Source organism: Ipomoea nil, unplaced genomic scaffold (genome assembly GCF_001879475.1).
Source record: "Ipomoea nil cultivar Tokyo-kokei standard unplaced genomic scaffold, Asagao_1.1 scaffold3321, whole genome shotgun sequence".
Classification (NCBI taxonomy): Eukaryota; Viridiplantae; Streptophyta; class Magnoliopsida; order Solanales; family Convolvulaceae; genus Ipomoea; species Ipomoea nil.
In genome coordinates this window covers 6782416-6803323 of record NW_017619749.1, presented here as the reverse complement: position 1 = coordinate 6803323, position 20908 = coordinate 6782416, and the positions used below count along the sequence as shown (strand labels likewise).

At 35.3% G+C, this 20908-nt stretch overlaps 3 protein-coding genes across 5 annotated transcripts; 1 reads left to right on the top strand and 2 right to left on the bottom strand.

The window, feature by feature from the left end:
* Positions 1-177: 177 nt before the first annotated feature.
* On the top strand, positions 178-2206 carry LOC109169942 (polygalacturonase-like). The gene is made up of 4 exons (XM_019318857.1): positions 178-768; positions 1002-1291; positions 1671-1896; positions 1979-2206. Exons 1-4 carry the CDS (start codon positions 349-351, stop codon positions 2204-2206), a joined length of 1164 nt encoding a protein of 387 aa, XP_019174402.1. The 5' UTR covers positions 178-348.
* A 685-nt stretch (positions 2207-2891) lies between these two features.
* Positions 2892-4497, bottom strand: LOC109170601 (polygalacturonase-like). Its single transcript, XM_019319793.1, has 4 exons — positions 4059-4497; positions 3665-3954; positions 3316-3544; positions 2892-3226 (listed from the first exon to the last, which is right to left on the bottom strand). The coding sequence occupies exons 1-4, from the start codon at positions 4491-4493 to the stop codon at positions 3005-3007; spliced, it is 1176 nt and encodes a 391-aa protein (XP_019175338.1). The 5' UTR covers positions 4494-4497; the 3' UTR covers positions 2892-3004.
* A 1784-nt stretch (positions 4498-6281) lies between these two features.
* LOC109170600 (valine--tRNA ligase, chloroplastic/mitochondrial 2) lies at positions 6282-19327 on the bottom strand. Of its 3 annotated transcripts, XM_019319789.1 has the most exons (27): positions 19131-19327; positions 18823-18907; positions 18200-18326; positions 17606-17689; positions 17350-17444; positions 16329-16420; positions 16035-16088; positions 15823-15875; positions 15676-15743; positions 14078-14153; positions 13862-13945; positions 12667-12815; positions 12448-12565; positions 12244-12360; positions 11617-11837; positions 10643-10732; positions 10363-10474; positions 9711-9821; positions 9456-9593; positions 9322-9372; positions 9135-9247; positions 8632-8779; positions 7974-8081; positions 7763-7864; positions 7372-7444; positions 7119-7285; positions 6282-6776 (listed from the first exon to the last, which is right to left on the bottom strand). In XM_019319789.1, exons 1-27 carry the CDS (start codon positions 19282-19284, stop codon positions 6648-6650), a joined length of 2919 nt encoding a protein of 972 aa, XP_019175334.1. In that variant the 5' UTR covers positions 19285-19327; the 3' UTR covers positions 6282-6647. The 3 variants fall into 3 exon arrangements, with proteins under 3 accessions (XP_019175334.1, XP_019175336.1, XP_019175337.1); XM_019319791.1 differs by lacking the exon at positions 19131-19327 and having other exon boundaries at positions 18200-18360; XM_019319792.1 differs by lacking the exons at positions 18823-18907; positions 19131-19327 and having other exon boundaries at positions 17620-17689; positions 18200-18217.
* Between the last annotated feature and the right edge of the window lie 1581 nt (positions 19328-20908).

The following is a 20908-nucleotide window of genomic DNA, read 5'->3' as shown; positions in this document are numbered from 1 at the left end:
AAATAAGTAGAACAGTAGATCATATCATAGGTAGTGGACTATGTTGCCATTAATCCACCGCACATGCACTTCACTTCATCATTTCGTGATTCCACCGTACATATATAAGTACTATGCCACCTGCAAATTAAACTTTATTTTTTTTTTTTTTATAACTTAGCTTAGATCCAAACTAAGCATTGGGTTACGTACTTACGTTGCTGCAACATTATATAATCCACATGGAACCATTCAAAAACTTATACGCTCATTCTTCATTCTTCATTCTTCTAGCTCCTCTTCATTCTTCTTTCTGGAATCAGCACTCACTTAAAATAGTTACGAGGTTGTCTCGAAAACCTAGCCAAGATGCCGGCGTTTATGTTTTTGTTCACCTTCTTCGCCTTTATGCTAGTGTCTCCTAGCTTGGCCGTGAATGTAGTTGGCTACGGTGCTAGAGGAGATGGTAGAACGGACTCGACGGAGGCGTTCCACCGCGCTTGGGCGGCTGCATGCCGTTCCACTAGGCCAGCGGTGGTTTACGTGCCGCGGGGGTTGTTCTTGATTCGGCCCGTGGCTTTTAACGGGCCGTGCCGGAGTAGAATCACCTTCCGAATCGACGGCACCCTCGTCGCTCCCCACAACATTTACGCCATTGGCAATTCAGAATTCTGGATTTTGTTTTATAAGGTCAGTGGGCTCTTAGTCCAGGGTGGAACCATTGACGCTAGGGGCAAGGGTTTCTGGAATTGTCGCACTAGAGGCCAAAACTGTCCACGTGGATCAAGGGTAAGTCCACAACACCTTAATAAATTTCATTTTTTGTTCTGAGTGACGGAAAAATCTTGCAGTTTGTACTATTATTGAAGGTTGTGTACTGTCTAGGTTGTCTATAGTTGATGGACTTTAACTAAAGAGACCAATAAACTGTGCTCCCAATAAATAAATAAATTTCATTATTACATTTTTCTTTGAATCTCAAGTTTTCTAACGGGCGAATTAAATTTATTGTTTTTATACAGTCATTAACAATAATGCACTCGAACAAGGTTGTTGTTAGCGGTTTAAGATCATATAACAGTCAGACGATTCACATAGCAGTTGGACATAGCAGGGACGTGAAGTTACAGAATGTGAGAATAAGAGCTCCAAGTGGAAGCCCCAACACAGATGGTATACACGTACAGAGCTCCATGGGCGTTACAATCACAGACAGTGTAATAAAGACTGGAGATGACTGCATCTCAATAGGCCCAGGCGCCATGAATTTGTGGATACAAAGGATTGGTTGCGGCCCGGGACACGGCATCAGGTATATTTAAAAACCAATAAATTTTATTCTAACTCAGTCTTTGTTAGGATAGACACAACTTTATTTTCTTATATAATGTCTCATTTTTAAGAAGCATGGTACTGAACTTGTTCCTTCAAACTTCTGCCCAACAATTCTCCTAGTCACCTGGTATTGGATTTAATTTGGCCTTTCACTGACCTTTGCCTAACAATTATATTCCCTAACCATTTGATGCTAAATTAAACTTGGCTCTTCACCAGCAATCCCCTAGTCACTTGGTGCTGGATTATATTTAGCCCTTCACCATCCTCCGCCCAACAATCACTTGGTGTTGAACTTGGCGCTTCATCGGCCTCCAATTATATTCTAACAACAGATGTATTATCATTATGTACAGTATCGGGAGTCTGGGCAACAGTCACAATGAAGAAGGAGTTGAGAATGTGACAGTGACAAACGTGGTGTTCAGCAGAACTCAAAATGGGGTTAGGGTAAAGTCATGGGGAAGGCCAAGCGGAGGGTACGCCAGAAATCTCCATTTTAGAAACATAGTGATGAGATATGTTGCAAACCCCATCATTATAGACCAGCAATACTGCCCCAATGGCGGCTGTGCAAGACAGGTAACCCCAATTACAACTAACTAACACTACGTAGTACTCCTAAATAAACATGCATTTATTTGTATAATTATATATTGTTTAGAGTTCTGGGGTGAAAGTTAGTGAAGTGACATACAAGAACATAAGAGGGACATCGTCGACGCAGGCGGCCATGAAGTTTGAATGCAGTGCAGCAAATCCATGCAGTGGAATCAGACTGCATAACATAAGGCTGAGTTTCGTGGATCGTTTGCGCAGGCCAACTTTGGCTTATTGTAGAAATGCAAAAGGAAGTCACAGTGGCGTAGTCACTCCCAACACTTGCTTTTAATTTCAGAAACCCAAAATAAATATGCATGTAAAATTCATTAAGTAGATCGCCAACAAACAATTAGTTGAAGCAAATAATTCATCCAATTATTCTTCGATCGATCTGCAATATTATTTAGCTTCAAATATGAAATTTTCTATTCAAGCTTAGCTTGTTCGATCTTATACGTATGCCCAATCCCGAGAGTTGCTTTTGAAAAAAAAAAAAAAAAAAAAAAAAAAAGAGTTGTAGTCCACTTTTTATATATTGTGTAAATGTATTTGTACTTTATAATTATTAGGGAAAATGCTCAAATATGCCATTAAACTTTTTTTGTTTTTTGTAGTTTAGATTGAAATAATGTATTTTATTCAATTCGTTCATATATTTATTAATTTTTACTGTTTGCGATATAATTCACGTAGCTAGACTACTACTTCTTGTAACCAATGCAATAGGAAGACAGCTATATATATATATATATATATATATATAAATCACCATATTCAAATTATGGAGATTTTAATTAATTTAATTTGTAGCAATATTTATACATAGACTCCATCATCATGAGGTCATTATACAACATGTACAATAACAGATGCATTTTGCACTATGAGGAGAACCATGGACTGTACTCTATATATCAGTCTTCTCCCTTCATAAATACATGCAGTACCACTACCCAACTGCAGCTAAACTAAATTGATCGAAAAGAATTGAAGGAAAGAAAAAGATAGGAAATTGCTCTGTGCTGGCGCGTGCCTCATCCGCCGCCGGCCGGCAAGTCAGCTCATCAGAGCTTGCATTGCTTATATGTTAGAAACATTTTTCCGGCAAGATAACCCCTCCGGCGGTGCCACCTATGTTCTTGCAGTAGGATTTTGCCTTTGTTTTATCCACATAGGTCAGCTTTATGTCCTGCAACTTAATCCCTCTGCATGGATTACTTGCACTGCAGTCAAATTTCATGGCAACTTGTGTCGCTGATGTCCCTTGTATGTTTTGGTACGTCACCCGGCTAATCTTTACCCCGGAGCTCTGACATAATAAAACAAACTCATGACGTTATAAACTCATTTCTTTTTATTTAATTTTTAAACCAGCCTGGACTTGAATATAATGAATACCTGGCCTGGACAATTCTCATTGTTAGGGCAATAATTTTGGTCAATGATGATAGGATTTTGCACGCTCCTCATAACAATGTTGCGATAGTTAATATTGGTGACGTAGCCTGTACTAGGTCTTGCCCATGACTTGATCCTTAATCCATTGTCTGAACCTTTGAAAATTGAGTTTATTAATGTCACGTTTTGTACTCCGTCTTCATTGAAGTCCCTAGCCAGACTCCCAATGCTACATTAAATCAACAAATTATACACAATTATTACTGGTTGTTGGGTAGAAGTCAGTAAAAGGTCAAGTCCAGCATCACTAATAGTAAATTTGTATATGTGGTTTTGATTGATTATTTACCTGACGCCATGCCCAAGCCCACACTGTATTTTTTCCATCCATAGGTTTCGCGTTCCCGGGCCGATTGATATGCAATCGTCTCCCGTGTTAATTGAGGCGCCGGTGATGGTAACTCCGTTGGAGGACTGGACGTGAATGCCGTCGGTGTTGGGACTGTCGCCGGGGGCTATAATTTTCACGTTTTGAACCCTAACGTTGTTGCAGCTGTTGATTACGAGGTGCATTCCTTGGCTGTTAACCGACGTTAAGCCTCTCACCACAACGTTGTTTGCCCAGTTGAATGTTATCGACTGCATTCATTCATTTATACACAATTTTAATTTTCACAGTAAAAATAATATTCTGGATATAAATGAATACAATCACAGATATATAGATACACGTAGATACGTACCCTGGCAGCGTCAGGGCAATTCTTGCCGGATTTCCGGCAAGCCCAAAGGCCAGCTCCCTTACCGTCAAAACTTCCTCCGATGACCGATATCCGGTCAACGTCAATGAACAATATCCAGTGGTCGTCGTTTCCGAGAGCTCGAAAATCGGAGGGAGCGATGAGCGTTCCATCAATCCTCACAGTAATAGCATTCTTGCATGGCCCCCGAAACTCGGCCGCCTTAATCACGTAACGCCCTTTGGGCACATAAATCACGGCCGCCTTCACTGAGGTGCACGCCGCCACCCACGCCTTGAGGAACGGCTGAGTGGCGTCGGTTTTGCCGTCCGGTTTGGCGCCAAACTGCAACACATTGTAGGACGGCGGCGAGGCTGCATTTGATGCGGCGATTAGACATAATACTACGGCCGTCAAAATCATTACAAACATAGCCATTTTGGAAGATGACAAGGCTTAGCTGGAGAGTGGAGGGAATTAAAGAAAGAATGTTTTGGTGGGAGGGATGAGAAAAGTGGCAGTTGAAGAAGGGTTTATATAACGGATTAACTGTACCACTACGTTAAATTATTAGTTATGATTATGAATAAGCAATCAATGATTAGTTAAGTTGACTGAGTACTTAGTTCATGGATGGATATATAATAATATACTACTGGCCAGATCAGTAATTTTTAAGGGTAAGCTTAGGTTGCATGGTGGCTTGTGATGGAAACAATATAATGGCGAAAAGCTAAGGGATAGGAGGGATGAATGCATCACCAAGTCAACCAATGAAAATGCTTGAATTGTCTAGGGAATTTTTTGTACAATGAACATGCATCTTATTTTCCGTACCACGTTAGTTGCTTTGATTTTGCACCATGTTCCTTATACCAACAATATTACTTGTGATCAATTTTATATTGGCCAATGTGACTATTTTTTTTTTTTTTTTTTGTTTGCACTACCATTTATGTCAGACTAATGCGAATATAGATTGAAAATTAAATTATGGGTTGTTATTTTAAATCACATGTATAAGATTACAAAGTTATTGGGCTAAGATAAAAATGGAATGAATCCTGTAGTGTTTGTGTGCAAAGCCGGGCGTATGACTTTACGTGAAAAATAAATGGCGGCGGTTATGGGTATGGGTAATTGGATTGGATTAACCCCTGGGGCGAGGCTAGATTAGAGGCAGGATTACGGCGATTAATGTATCTAATACACCACTGATGAAGCAAGCTATGGCAACCACTTTATTTTGCTTTGTTTTATCTTCCTCTTATACCTATACTAAGCAAAGCTAGATACACTAAAATAACATATATACGGATTTGCAAAGTCAAGAATCAACACATGTTTAACTCTAATCTGTGTTAAATTAAATGAATATAGGTAGTTAGGCGGGGTATTTTTGCATGACGGCTATGTCATGATTTGTATAGTGTAGTATAAAAAAAAAAAGTTTTAAAAATTAAAAACAAGTATTGATCTAACGTGTCACATGCATGCACATGATGTTTTGTAGAATAGGAGCATTCGTAGGCGCCAAACTTGCCGAGTTCGTAGCCATTTTTATGTTGCAATAATCCCCAAATCAAACTACTTTCAATGAGAAAAGGGAACTCACTTCTCTCCTCTCAAATATTAATCCATATATTTGGCACTGCACTGTTCATCTCACACCATGTCTTTCTCATTTTGCCACACTCATAGGAGGAGTTTAGCGCCATGTTTTCTCCCATTTTGGTGTTTTAGCTTGTTCATTGGAGATGGTCTTACATATATACAAGTATCTAAAGAATCAGCGCAAATTATTGGATCAAGGTTCAAATATTCACAATTTGTATACTATAAACACACAGTGTTAACCTATATGTAATTGATTACCTTGTTTTGTATTCATAAGTTCATTTCAAATACTGCAGTCAGATTCACAAATTCTCTTCTACAATTGTTATATATTTTGACTTAAAAACACAATTTTTATTTTATAAGTTCATCATTCCAATACTAAAAACACGTCATTTAGGACTAGAGTTCACCACCCAACTCAAAGAATCGGTCATTCTGCACTCTGCATAACCCACTTTATTATTAATACAGTTAAGTGTTGATTTGACAATTTGGTATTTAAGAATTACAAAAAAGAATGTCAAACGCTGCGTTATCCATGTGCCCCTAATGATTCAAACCGTAGTACGGTGAGAAAACAGTTAAACAATGGAAGCAAGATTCCACTTTGACTTAATATTTAATTTGTCTCCACTTATAACCTCACATGCAGGGAGCCAATAACTTATCATAACGTATGAACTTCAACTACCTTCTCATCCAATCACTGCACTTATCATCCACTTACATAACCCAATATTATCAACTGTTCAAAAATGTACAACGTGACAGTAGTGGACACTCTTCATTACTTTCCTGGACCCAGAATTGTTATTTGCACAAGGCAATCAAAATAAGGTTTCGTGTCACAAAAAACCAAGCAGATCAGAATACAAAATTTTTGCTTTGGCATGCAACAAACCGCATAGGACGTTAATGAATAGAATAGAATAGAACATTGGACCTGCTGCCATCAACCATTTGTAAAATAAATCATTTTGCAACTGAAACTGTGGATTGGAGGAAATCAAGGCGGTTTCTGGTTAGTGTTAACTTCTCCTCTGCTTCTGCTGCTTTTTCTCGAACACTACGCACAATTTCCTCAGGGGCTTTTTCTACAAACTGCACAAACCAACCATATTAGACACTCAAAAATTACACTTCTTAAATCTAATTTCTTCTCATTATCCTATTTTTTTTCTTCCACATCAATTAATTTCCTAATGTAGCACTAGAAACACAAATATCAAGTTATTTTCTAAGTTTCCACATCAAGTCATGGTCTTAGTTCTGCCTCCAGTCCTTTATAAGGACAAGGAGAATGAATATTTGTTTCCCAAGGATCAGAAACAAAAAGGGGGTATGGATCTCCAGCTGGAATGGTTTGGATTTTGGATGGAAGATGCCAAGTTTTTTTTTTTTTTTTAAATGGCAATATTTGCTAAATGAGCCAAATGTAATTACACTGGGTGAACTCAAACGAGACATGAGTCCATCATATTCCGCTTGCATTTTGGTAAGGCGCTTAGAAAGGCGCTGAACTTCAGCAGAGATATCCACCATATCTGCTAGTGGAAGATAAGCTTCAAGGCCTTCACTAGCAACGATGTGGACAGACTGATTTGCATCTCCTGAAAATCATTCCATATCAAAAAGGCATTAACCAATGGAAACAAAATAGTACTAAAAGGTGAGAAGTGAGAAGTGAGAAGCGTACCAGGAGGAGACTCCATAAAGTTAATATTATGCAAATCCAGTCTAGATAGAAGAGCTAAAACTTCCTTTTCACTCTGCATCAAGCAACAACTGACACTTGATATCTAGTTTCTTCTGTCTTAGAAATAAAATAAATTGGATAGGAAATAGATATTTTGATTGATGGCTGCATAATGGAAAGTAGAGCTCGAAAAGTTTATGACCATATTTCAAACACTTAATTTAACTCTAATGGCGCAACAGGACATCAGGATTCAGGAAGCAGCAGATCAGCAACACAATAACTCAACACAGAGGAGCCAGTGCAGTAGGGCTAAACCCATTGTGGACTTTGAAGGAAGACTTTGATAATTAATGTGTATTAAGGTAAAGGTATATTCAAGATAGCTTACAGATATATATTGATTAACATCTGGATTTGCAATGATAGAAGCAGATATTCGCTTTGCTGGCTCAACAGAGTACTCTGCTCGTGCATTTCTAATTGCTCTTGTCTGCATTCACCAAAAAGATAATAGGCTTTGATGTTGTGACACTGTATACATACACATATACAAACATACATCTCTGTTTGTGTGCATACAAAGTAGCTCATAAACTCACCAATGCCTGTAGGTTTTCAAACTTTTTAATGGAATCAGCATTCCTTGGAAGCAAGGTTGGTGGCCAGGCAGAAACTATTAGGGCGGACTCCTCTCTTCTAGGCAGTGCCTGCAGTGAAATCAAGATAGTACATAGCATGGAAAATCACAGGAATAAAGACTAACACTAACTTACTAAAAATAAAATGAGAAATAGATAAATAACTGTATTTTTTAAATCACTGTTGAATGGACTAAGATGCAAGACTATCATGAATAGCAAGAAAAAAATATGATCTTGTGCCCATATTCTGATAGTAACTACAGCTGGTAATGAAGATTTGGACTGAGGAAAGTATTACAAAATAACAATTGGGATCCAAAATGAACTAAATATGATTCTGGAACAGAAAGGAAAACATCAAAAACCACAAAGAACTTAAATGTCCTGCACCCTCACTCCAGGAGGGAAACAGAATGAAAGACTGTAATGGTTAGCAGAACTGAGGATTCTAATCACTCACTTCTCCACAAAGTATTGCTCAAAGAAAACGAAAACTCATTCCTTTTCTTGAGTACAGAACTCAAGGTGAATATAAAAACTCTAGTTGAAATAATATATACAAAACTAGTTACCCTCCATGGATATACTAAAATGTTAAGGTGAATATGACAAATACCTGCCAGAGCTCCTCAGTAACAAATGGCATAAATGGATGTAGCATTTTCAACACGTTCTCAAAAACATACAAGAGTACTGCCTGTGCAATGTAAGAAATAGAACCATCTCCAGAGTGATAAAGGCGAGCTTTACTAGCTTCAATGTACCTAATAAGGAAACAGTGAAATACCAGCCATGCAAGGATGAGTAAGCAGATATCAGTGTATATAGGGAGAGCTTTTAAGCAAACTAAACTGCAATGTAAGCCCTTGCACACTACATAACTAAACCATTAAGTGTCTAATTAAAAGTAATTCCCCAACTCTTTGAGTAATCTATTCAGACAAATCATATCGCAAATTATAATATTGTTTTAAAAACTCAAGAGATTTTCTTCACCTTCAGGATTACTCCCCAAGATCACACAATAAAACCCGAAGGAAACAATTTTACTACACTAACATTTCATCATTAAAAAGAAAAAGTGTAGACTAGTATTTATCCTCCATGGAAACAACATACCAATCAGCAAAATCAGCCCAGAAGAAATCATATATTTCCCTTGCTACGTCTCCAAAGAAAAGTTTTTCATAACTTGTAGTGACCGCATCAATGAGCATGTGAAGTTTTGAAACCTGAGTTGCAGACTGGCCATTAAACAGACGAAGAAAGAAATCCTAGCCCTTCATGGCATCATCACAGTACTTACCACCCAGCATTCTGGTAGAGGTAGCTTCAGCACAGAATCCATATCATTAAACTGTGAAACAGAAAACACAGTTCACTCTAGCTTCCACCTCCCTAAAAGCATACTTTGCATCAGATTGGAGATAATAGACAAACCTTGCAGGCCAGCAACATATCCCAGGCAGCTTGATCATCTTGAGGAGGCAAATTTTGTAGTATAAACTTACCAGCATTCCACAATTTGTTGGTGAATGCCTTGTTAGAAGTCAACCTTTCAGTAGATAAATTAAGATCCTGTAAAAATAGAAACAGGGACTGGTTAATGAATTATCCACACAGTCAAAGCTGGCCATTATTTCCTCAAATGATTGAACATATATACATTGGAGGGCATATAAGTTTCACGCCAACCTGTCCAGCAGTCCCTAGAGAAAGGGTGAATCGTAACGCATCTGTCCCATACTCTCTGATAGTATCTATGGGATCTATGACATTTCCCAAAGTTTTGGACATTTTGCGTCCCTGAAACAATATAAAACCAACAATTCAAAAAATGATGTCAAGTAAAAATAGAGAAAATGGAAACTGAAGGCAATGAAATAATAATTGCAAATAGTAAAGGGTTTACATGAAAATCACAAACTTGAGTGCCACATAAAGCACCTTGGGCCTTAAGATGATATGCATTATTACTATTATTATTCTCAGTCTTAGTTTAGTGAATTAGTAATATATCTAGTTCAGGAAATTATTTAGTATACCTAGATTAGCAAATGTGTGGTATATACAAGATAAAAAAGAAGACCTAAACAAAAGAATCAAAAATAGTTTACTTTGCTTAGCGCCTTGGGCCCTAAGATAGTATGCATTACTACTATTAAAACTCTCAGGCTTAGTTTAGCGAATATGTAATATATCTTGATTGGAAAATATGTGGTATGTCCAAGAAGAAAAGGAAGATCTAAACAAAAGAATCAAAAAGTATCAGCACATGAGCATATGAACCAACATTTTTTTAGAAAGTAAATTCAAAATCAGCATTTAGGACCAAGAACAAACTCACTTGAGAATCACGAATAAGTCCATGAAGATAAACATTTTTAAACGGCACAGTCCCTGTAAATTCTATTCCCATCATCACCATACGTGCCACCCAAAAGAACAATATGTCATGCCTGTTAAGGTGCAAGGAATAATAGTAACAGTTAGTGAGACAAAATAAAGAAAAGGAAGAAAAAGCACAGGTATAAAAATAATCTGTTAATTATAAATAAATTTATAAAATAAAAACCCAGTTTCCAATATCAACTGTTAGAGAAACCAACAAAAAAAAAAAATGGTACCCAGTTTCTAAGACTGATGTAGGATAGAAGCACTTGAAATCCTCAGCTGATTCATCTGGCCAACCAAGAGTGCTGAAGGGCCAGAGTGAGCTTAAAGAAAACCATAAATAGAATTTTAGTCTGATGAACTAGCTGTAGCATACAGATATCCGTATAAGCATAGCAAAGGAGCAAAAAAGGTGTAGGACAGCCAGCAACAAGGCCTAAAATTTAACTTCCATCACAATCCAAAAATTCAAATTCACCAAAAAAAAAGAGAGGGGGGGGGGGGGGGGGGGGGGGGTGGGGAAGATAGGAACAATGCTTAGACCATACCTATTAATTAACTATCACTCCATGATAATTTTCTTATTTTTATATTTTATTTTCAATTTCCAGACTTGGGCACATTTTATTCATGTTTTATTATGAGGAGAGGAGTAGGAGGGTTGATACACCTAAGAACTTTAAGCAGAGTATCCAATGGAATCTGGTCAATAGAGAGAACCCCAAGCATGGAATCAGTGAGACAGTGAAGATATAGAGAAAGAGAGCAATCAAGATAGAGAGATAAGCTTTTCCAGAAAGAGGCTAGCAATGGAAACGGTTCAATAGAGAGAACCCACACATGGAATCAGATATAGAGAGAGCAATCAAGATAGAGTTAAAGGGTGAGAAGCTGCCCATAACTGTGAACCACTTATGTTGTTTTTTAATTCTTATTCCCATTTTTTTATGGAACCAAATAGATATAAAGATATTACTAGAATTCATTTTTATTCCGAAGCATTTGATTCTAATTCCCACTGTTAAATCAAACTCCCCGAATATAACTAGTGTGCTTATAAAACATAAAACACCCGTATGGCCACATCAATGAGAATTTACTGAATGAGGAACTTTAAGATGAATTAGTATCTATATAGAGGCAAGTAAGACAAACTTCCAGAATTCTTTCACAAAGTCAAGAACATCAGATGAGCAAAACAACAAACCTTGAAAACCAGGTGTCAAGAACATCAGGATCCTGATATATTTCAACATTTCTGCCATACTTTTCTTGAGCTTTAACAAGAGCTTCTTCTGCTGATCTAGCAACTATGTACTCTTCTTCAGGATCTTTACCAGCAATGTACCAAACAGGTATACGGTGACCCCACCACAGTTGACGGCTAATACACCAATCCTTGATATTTGATAGCCAGTGATTATATATCTGATATATCAGAAAGCAACAGAAGGTAAGGATAAGAATAGGTCACCTAACAATGAAACTGGAAATAACAGATTTTGGAAAAGCTTGACTAAAAGAAAGCTGGCCAATCACTCAAAATGCCATCCTTCTGACATCCTATACTAGCAAGTTTAAGATAAAATTATGTGTGGTGCTCCATCCACAAGAACATAAACAATCAAAAAATTCCCACAAACAAAGAAAATGCATCAAATAGGAAATTATAAATCAAGAAGATTAAGGAACGTAGTGCTTCATTAATGGCTCCAAGCAAGTAATGAATGAAAAATATGTAAAAGCCAAACAAAGAGAGACGAAAGGAGCCAAAAAAATACAACAGTTCAAATTATGAAATGGAGAAGTCCAATATTAGTTTAATGTTAGATACCTTTTCAAATCTTTCAGGCATAATAGTCAAATCTCCTTTTTCAACTGCCTGCAGAGCCTTCTCAGCCAAAGAATCCATTGAAACAAACCATTGCTTGCTTACTAGAGGCTCTATGATCTGAAGAGAAGAAAATTTAAATTAGAATGTTAGAGCATGCCTGATTACATCACACACATAAAGTACAAATCAGAGACTATATCGCACTTCACCACCACGCTGGGATCTAGGAACTCGCAGACTGTGGGCCTCCTTTTTGACTGCTAAGCCTGACTCCTCAAGATCTGACCAGAGTTTTTTCCGTGCTTCAAAGCGGTCAAGGCCACTTAAATGTACAAGTATAATACCGCAAATTAAGCACATGAAAAAATCATAAACATGTTGAGTAGTTATTCAAAGACTAAAATAAGACATTTTTAGATTTACCAATACAGCCCAGCAACTTCATTCAGGGTCCCATCCTTATTCATCACATTAAGTATAGGAAGACCAAGTTTGCGAGCAAGCAAGTAGTCATTATGATCATGTCCTGGACTTATCTTCAATACTCCAGTTCCAAAGTCTTTGTCAACATACTGTCATAATAAAAGGTGCAGCACTTAGAAATCATGTATTCAGTCCTAAACTTTCTAAGAACCTTTTGCTATTTCAAGGAAGAAAAACAGTAGCAACTCAATTAAAAGCATAGCTTTCGCAAAAAGATGGATTTCATTTACTAAGTCAAATTAATTGCAATTGTTGGAAATATCTATGATATATGTTTGTCGTATACATCACTAGCACAATACCCATAATAATCAAAGCTATTCCCTTAAAATTTGGAGCCGTTTACTAAATGGAAATTTCCGGAAACTGGAAAATAGAAAACAGAAAACATGTTTACTAACACAGTTTCTATTTTGAAAACTGAAAATAATTTCTGGAAAACTGAAACACACTTAAAAACTGTTTTCAAAATGGAAAACAGAATCATCCATCATCTATTTAGTTATATGTCACTATAACCACATTACTATGATTACATTCATTATCATCTTATTTTACTTATCACTATCTTCTATCTTTTCTACTTACTTTACTTATTTAAACATAATTTATTTGCTTACCCTTTAAAGTTAGACATTATTTACATTATCAAAATTAAGAATTAAATTCTATATAATGTTTTAGATTTTGATTGAACTCAATAGATTATTAGTTCGAATATTTTTAATTATGTTATATCATAATACAAGTTCGGTCCAGATATAGGATATTGAAATCTCACATATATTAGAATTCAAAGTAAAAGTTATATATTCATATACATGTCATTCAAATGAATATATCCAAAAAAAATATTTTAAATATTAGCTTAAAAAATATTAATATTATCTAAACTAAATTTTAAGTGAAAACTGAAAAATTAGAAAACAGGGAATAATTTTCTGTTAGTAAACAAGTTTTCTAAACAGAAAACAGAAAATGAAAAACAGAGAATGAAAATTGAAAAATTAGAAAACAGAGAACAGTTTTCTGTTAGTAAACGTAAGTTTTGCCTATCATCTAATATCAATTTAGCTTTTTGTTACTTTAAGCACAATGCAAAGCCTTATCAATTGGAATAGACAAGTCACTCTACCCTGTCACAGATAATGGGAACCTGCCGCCCAAAGGTCATAGGTATAATAGCCTCCTTTCCTATATACTTGGAGTAACGTTCATCCTGCAAAAATAAGCAAACAATATGTCTAAACTTCCACAAAGTCATTGACATAAAGGATATGTAAAAACACTTAAGAGTTTGTATGCAAATCTGGCGTTCCAAGTGCATACTTGTTCTTAGCAGTTGTCATACCTCAGGATTAACTGCAATAGCAGTATCACCGAATAAAGTCTCAGGTCGAGTGGTTGCAATTGTCAAAAAGTCACTCCTACAATAATACAGGTTAGAAAAGAAAAGAAAATTAAAAAAATTTCATATAGCAAATGAAGATACTCCTCCATAAGCATATGGTTAGGACGTTAGGTAAAATGTAATTTGTTTATGCATCGTATATCCAAATTACAGAACTTCTAGTGTCCAAGGACAACTTTTTTTTTATAATTGTGAAACGTGCATGCATGATTTTCCAGTTGGCATTCTTTGAAAATGATTTAGATTTTATTTTTAGGGAAAATGACATTTTTAGTCCCTCAGTTATGACCAAATTGTTGATTTAGTCCTTCATTTATTTGAAGTGTAAATTTAGTCTCTCAATTATTATCAAAGTGACGAATTTGGTCCCTCAAGGACTAAATCTAATAATAAGCGAAGCCCTACGAAGGGCTAAGTCTGCATTACAAATAATTGAGGGACTAAACCTATACTATCCCGAAAAAAAAAAAAAAAACCACTATAAAGTTATTAATGCTTTTTTTAGGATGAGAGAACAAAATAGCACTTTTGATCCCTGAGTTATAGGGTCATAGCGGACTCAATACCTATGTTATAGACATCACCACTTTTAGTTCCTGAGTTGTCTCTTCTAATGGTTTTGTTAAATTTAAGATTAGTTGATTACTCTTCAAAAATCCTACCTAACTAGTAATGGAATTTCAACTCCTATTTCTCTTCTTCCTCCAAATCACACTCCATTATGACCATTACGACGGTACGACCACTAACCTTTATTACATTGATAAAATATTTTTAGAAATCAATGTAATCGATGTTAATGATCTGCATTTCTAGCCACTAAGTCATGAAGTTGAAGTGTGGTTTGGGAAGAAAAAGAGAAATAGAAGGTGAAATTTTATTAGTGGCCATGATCAACCTAAGGTTTTTGAAGAATAACAGTAAATTTCAAAATTTGAAAGATTTGTTAACGAAGGGACTAAAAGCCCCACTTTGCTAACAACTCTATGACTAAAAGTGGTAATGTCTATAACATAGGAACTGAGTCTGCTATTACCATATGTGATTTAAGGAATGTGCGAATGTATATTCTCTCTATTTCAGTGTGTAAGTACAGAAGATGAAAGATCTATATATACAAGCTAAGGAAAGACTAAAGCCATTAGATTCAAAATTCAAACCCCAAGGTCGAGAGTGATTCTCTCAACCACAACCTAACTTCTCTAACACCATATAATTTAGGGGCCAAAAGTGCAAATTTTTCCTAATATTAAATGTGATAACTAAATGCAAACATAACGCCATACAAGTATGATAAACCCCAAGATTTTACATTAGTCATAAGCAAAGTTGAAGACAAAATTATAGGGAAAGTCTATGGTGTTGACCGGCACCGATGCCTCTTGTGCCGGGTACAACTCAAAAAGTTGTGGAGGAAGCTTTAGGCGCAAACCCAAAGTCTTTCACTCTTTCCCATTCACTTTTGGGCTGTACACGGTGCAAGAGGCACCGGTCAAAATCGGCACCTTAGAATTTTCCCAAAAAGTGTAATTGGATACCTAGGCATACCAGCAACGCGATACTTGATGTAAAATAGAGTACCAGGCTCTTCAGAATATTCTACTTCCTAGGATAAAACAAATAGCTATCAAAAGAAAAGACTTTGAAATTGACATAAAAAAGAAGCAATCATGACTGGCCCATACCAAATCAGAAACTGCAGTCTGTAAATTAGGGGACCAGTTTACCATATAAGAACCTGCAAAAATAGAAAATTTGAAATTTAAAGAATGATTCACAAGTAGTCAAATGATATGTAGCAATAGATTACAGAAAAATATCAGTTAAGAGTCTTGGACAAAGTTGTATTGAAAAAAAACTGATCACTTCTGATAAGTATATCAAAGATGATTGTTACCTTGATATATTAGCCCTTTCTCATGAAGCCTCACAAAGGCCTCCACTACAGCTCCTGCAATAATTAAATTTTGAACTCAGAGACAAGTAACGTGCCATGACATATATATTTTGGAAGACAAACACTCAAAAAAAAAGAATCACCCGCAATAACTAATCCATATTTGGAGTACAATAAGAGAATTTAGATGCATTATTGGAAATTAAAAGCCCCGGATAGGCCATAAAGTGTCACAAGAAATGTGTACTCCAGTTGTAACTGATTGGGGCTTTACTAGATGGAAAACAGTCTTACGACTCAGCTGTTCATCGAGGGTAAATCGCTCTCTGCTCCAATCACAAGAAGCACCAAGCCTCTTAATCTGATTTGTAATGGTTCCACCATACCTTAAAGTAATCATAAGCAAAGATTAGAAACTGGAAGACTGCTAATTATAGAATTCATGGCTTACAAAATTTGGAATAATGATAAATCGATAAGTGATGGAAAGATAGACAACAGCAGCCCTAAAAAGAGCATGTGCCAGGATTCATGGTAAGTTACAATTAACAGTCAATTTTCAAGTAATTCTAGATTTGCACAAGTAGTATGTTTAACTAACTCTTTATTTGAAGAATGTACATTCATAGTTTATATTAGTCCAAACTCCAAACAAAAATAACTGGGATAGCATCGCTAAGCCAATAAGTCCAAGCATCTGCTAACTCCTTTTATTTAATTATCTAGATATTTACAGTGAGTCCTCTAGAGCTTCCACAAGCCTTGGTGTAACTTGTAATAGTATATCTCACTAGCATTTGATATTTCCTTGAACTTGTTTAGATGATATGCTGTTTAAGAACCTTATTAGAAAGACCAGATTATAGAAATTCATTTTACAGTTCAATAATCAATCTCCATGTGTATACACGTCCTTCAATGAAAAGAAAATGTTTTCTATTCTCCATGGTAGGTGGCACCAGAGTATTGATAAGTAGTGGTAGTAAGTGAGATGGATGGATATGTGTTATAGACTAGCGTGAATAGTAGTGGTGGGTGAAACTAAACATGATTGTAAATTTTTAGTGGTGGTAGTGGCAGTAGGTAGGTGGAGTGCAAGAAAAACCAATTCATAGTGACCCTACCAATAGGAATAGCCATTGCCTAAGAAATGATGAGAACAAGAGGCCAGTTGCAAGAAATTTCAGAAAATTGCTTATTTGAAAGGCACTGTGCCACGAATATTGTTGTCAAAAGTAGGAACACCATGCAATAGTCACAACATATAATATAGAGCTGATTCAAGTTATGGGGAAGAAAAGAAGAATAGGTATACTTCTCTTTCCACTCCCATACACGTTTGGTAAAGTCATCTCTATCCATATCAGCCCTCTTTATTCCTTCAGTGGCCAGCATTCTTTCCACAACTAACTGAAAAGGCATTTAGGTGCACAACAAAAATAAAAAATTATTGAATGAATAAATAGATTGATGAACTTTAAACTTTAAAAGTTAGTGAATGAATAAATATGGACTAGGTAAACTGGTTACAAAATATAAGCATGACTATAGCATTTAGCTCTAGATGAAACCTGAGTTGCAATACCAGCATGGTCAGTCCCAGGAAGCCAAAGTGTGGGTCTTCCCTTCATTCGATTATATCTTACCATGACATCCTAAAACAAGAATCATAAGTAAATATCCTATGTAAACAACATCAAAATTACCAAAGAAAATATAACAGTTAGAAAAGGTAAGTGTGTTCCTAAATTGAGATTAGAATGTTAGCCTAAACTCAAATTGAGAAACTTCAAAGTATTAGGAATTTATTTGATCACTTAATTTTTCCTAGTAGTTTAGAAATCCTAGAGACAGAAGGATTTCTAGTTTCCCTATCATGTGACCCCTAATTTAGTATAAATACCCCTCGGTAGTAATTCTTAATACAATCCAAATACATTCAATTCTATTGGATACATAATACTTTGTATGCAAACATGTTAGTTAGACAAACAAAATATCGAAGCAAAAGGACAAGATTGTGATAAAGAGTAGAAATTGCAGTGTGTGAGAATGAGAGACCATATGTTTCACATCAACAACAAATATCTGCAGATGGCATTGGAATCAAACAGCTAACAAAGTTTATTGTCATATTCTGTTTTCAAAAATGGTCTAACTCCAACCTCTAGAGTAACAAACATGGCATGTCCCATGTGCAATGAACCAGTAACATTTGGTGGTGGCATTGGAACCACAAAAGGATCACTCCCTCTGTCAAAGCTTGGCTTGAAATACCCTTGAGATTCCCACCTAATATTCAACAATCTTCAGTCATTGACAAACCCTGTACGAATATGTCTTAATCTATATATAAGGATGCTTAAGTTTCATTACTAAGAAAATGACATCAAAAGAATACACCTGAGATCAACAATCTTTACCTGCTAATCATGATTTGTAATAATCATAGCTGTACATGTTCTTCTAATACACTTTTAATACTTGAACATGTGCCCAATGAAGAATAATCATGTAATTCTTAATCAAGCAAGGCCTTGTAACTTAATTTTAAACGTGGTAAGACATAGGTGCAATACAATTAGAACCAGGCATTCCAAAAATCACAGCCTAGTTAAATAAAGAGATGGCTGCAGCTTGCATTTCCCAAGAAAGTAGTTGTACCAGTTACAAATGAGCTTTTCTTGTTTGTAAGATACGTTTTCTAAAGATCCATAAACAAAAAAAAATCAATTGAAGACATAAGATTTTCTAACAGGGCAAGCAGGGCTAAATAAAGCAGTCATACCATTTATAAATGCGCTCCTCATTGCTAAAATCAAATGACTTTGCAATTTCAGGCGAAGTAAAGACGCCATTATTTGCTGCAGATACTGCAATGCAACAGAAATGGATTCAACCATAAGTTTTCTATTGGGAAGCACACTAAACGTTCGACTTATTTCTCAGCAGAGCTAGTATGTTGAAACTTGAAAGCAGATAAACAACTATTTATAACTCGCGCATTATAGTAGAGAGAATTGCTCACAAAATAAATTAGCAATGTTAAATAAGTTTATGAGCCAACGGAAATAAAAGAATACTGAGGGGACTAACAGGCAAAGGTTCTACGAGCTCTGAGACGAGGGCGGGAGAAGAATACGAAAACACGACGCTGTCTGGAGCCGAGAAGAGGATTGAAACCACGGTAGAATGAAGAGCAAGAAGAAGGCGAAATTGATAATAGGGAGGACGTACTGCATCCCGCCATTGCTAGAGAGCGGGCAAACTCAGCTTATGTTTTGCTGGCTAGCCTTAATTGTTATCCTTCTTCCGAGCCATACGTATATACCAGACTCCATTGGGCTAGGCTTTCTTCCATTAATAGCTGGGCTTAATGTGCACAGTTTCATCTGAAATTCAACTGCCATTGTGAGTCCAACTATTCCAACTTGATTATGAGACGAGATATAGGTCGGTGGTAAACTATACTAATTGTTATACCATGGATCAAGTTTATCTTTCATTCATTGTGGATCCTAGTTAACATATTGTGTGTATTCATTTAATAAAAAAATATATATATGATTGTAAAAAACACATAACATGTCAATTATGTGCGCATATTATATTAACTACAAACACATAATATGATAAAAACATATACATTATATGTAGTTAAACATATTATGTGTCTTCAATTTATTTGCAAGCACATAATTATAAATGTATACACATAATATGTTAATTGCATTATATATAATTTGAATATCATTTTAACCCAAGGTCCACAATGTAAGATGGACGTTAGTTGGTCCATGGTATAATATCCAAAGTACACTACCGATCATAGTTCATATTGTAATGTGGAACACCGATAAATATTTATTTTTAATATATTTAATATTTATTTTTAATGTACTATAACTTCTTTTTTTGATAGTATATCTAAAAATGAATATTATGCTAATGGTCTGGTCCATCTTGTAAAGTAAGAATGGTCCATGGTATAATAATTGTCAACCAAGTATTTATTACAAGGTGAACTACAAACATACACATTTTTAGTATATTTCATGTTCATTAGGTATCCAATTATTCATTGTAAGTTGAACCACAAACATACTTAGTATATTTTATGTTCATTTTCAATGTCATACTTAAAAATAAATATTTAATAAATTAATAATAAATATTTAATATACTAAAAATAAAAATTCTCAGTATTTATTAGTAATACACTTTGTAATATAAACTATAGTTCATGTTATAATTTCTTGAAATATTACTCTCTCTCTCGATCTCAAAATTTCACTTAACGGTTCATTCTACTTTGCTATGTATTATTTATTTATTTTATTTGTTAACCAAATTTATGTTTTAAAAAAATAGAGTGCAATTTTAATTGTGTTGTTACTATTTATAAAAATGTTACCATATATTTCTATTTGTAGTAATCAGCATTTTTCACTGTTTTTTCTTCTAAATATTAATTTTATATATATATATATATATATATATATATATATATATATATGAAGATAATATAAATACAAAATGATATTCACAAAGTGGAAGATCTTTCATTTTTTTAGGGAAAAAAAAAAACACAAAAATAGATTAAGGGTATGCACTTTTTGTTTTTAAAGTGAAATGGAAAACAAATTTCCAAGTTTTCCAAGAGAATGTTGTTATTCCAGTCCGCCATGATTTTCATTTGGATAACATTAAAAATATAGTTGGAAAATGGGAATAGACTTTTCAAACTAAATAGCCCAAGGTCATGTCATTTGCTTTTAATTTTCTAGTACTAGGTATTATCACGCCCAATGTGTGATTAAAAAAAGTCAAATGAATAAAAAAATTGTCAAATTATATATAAACTAAGATAAAAT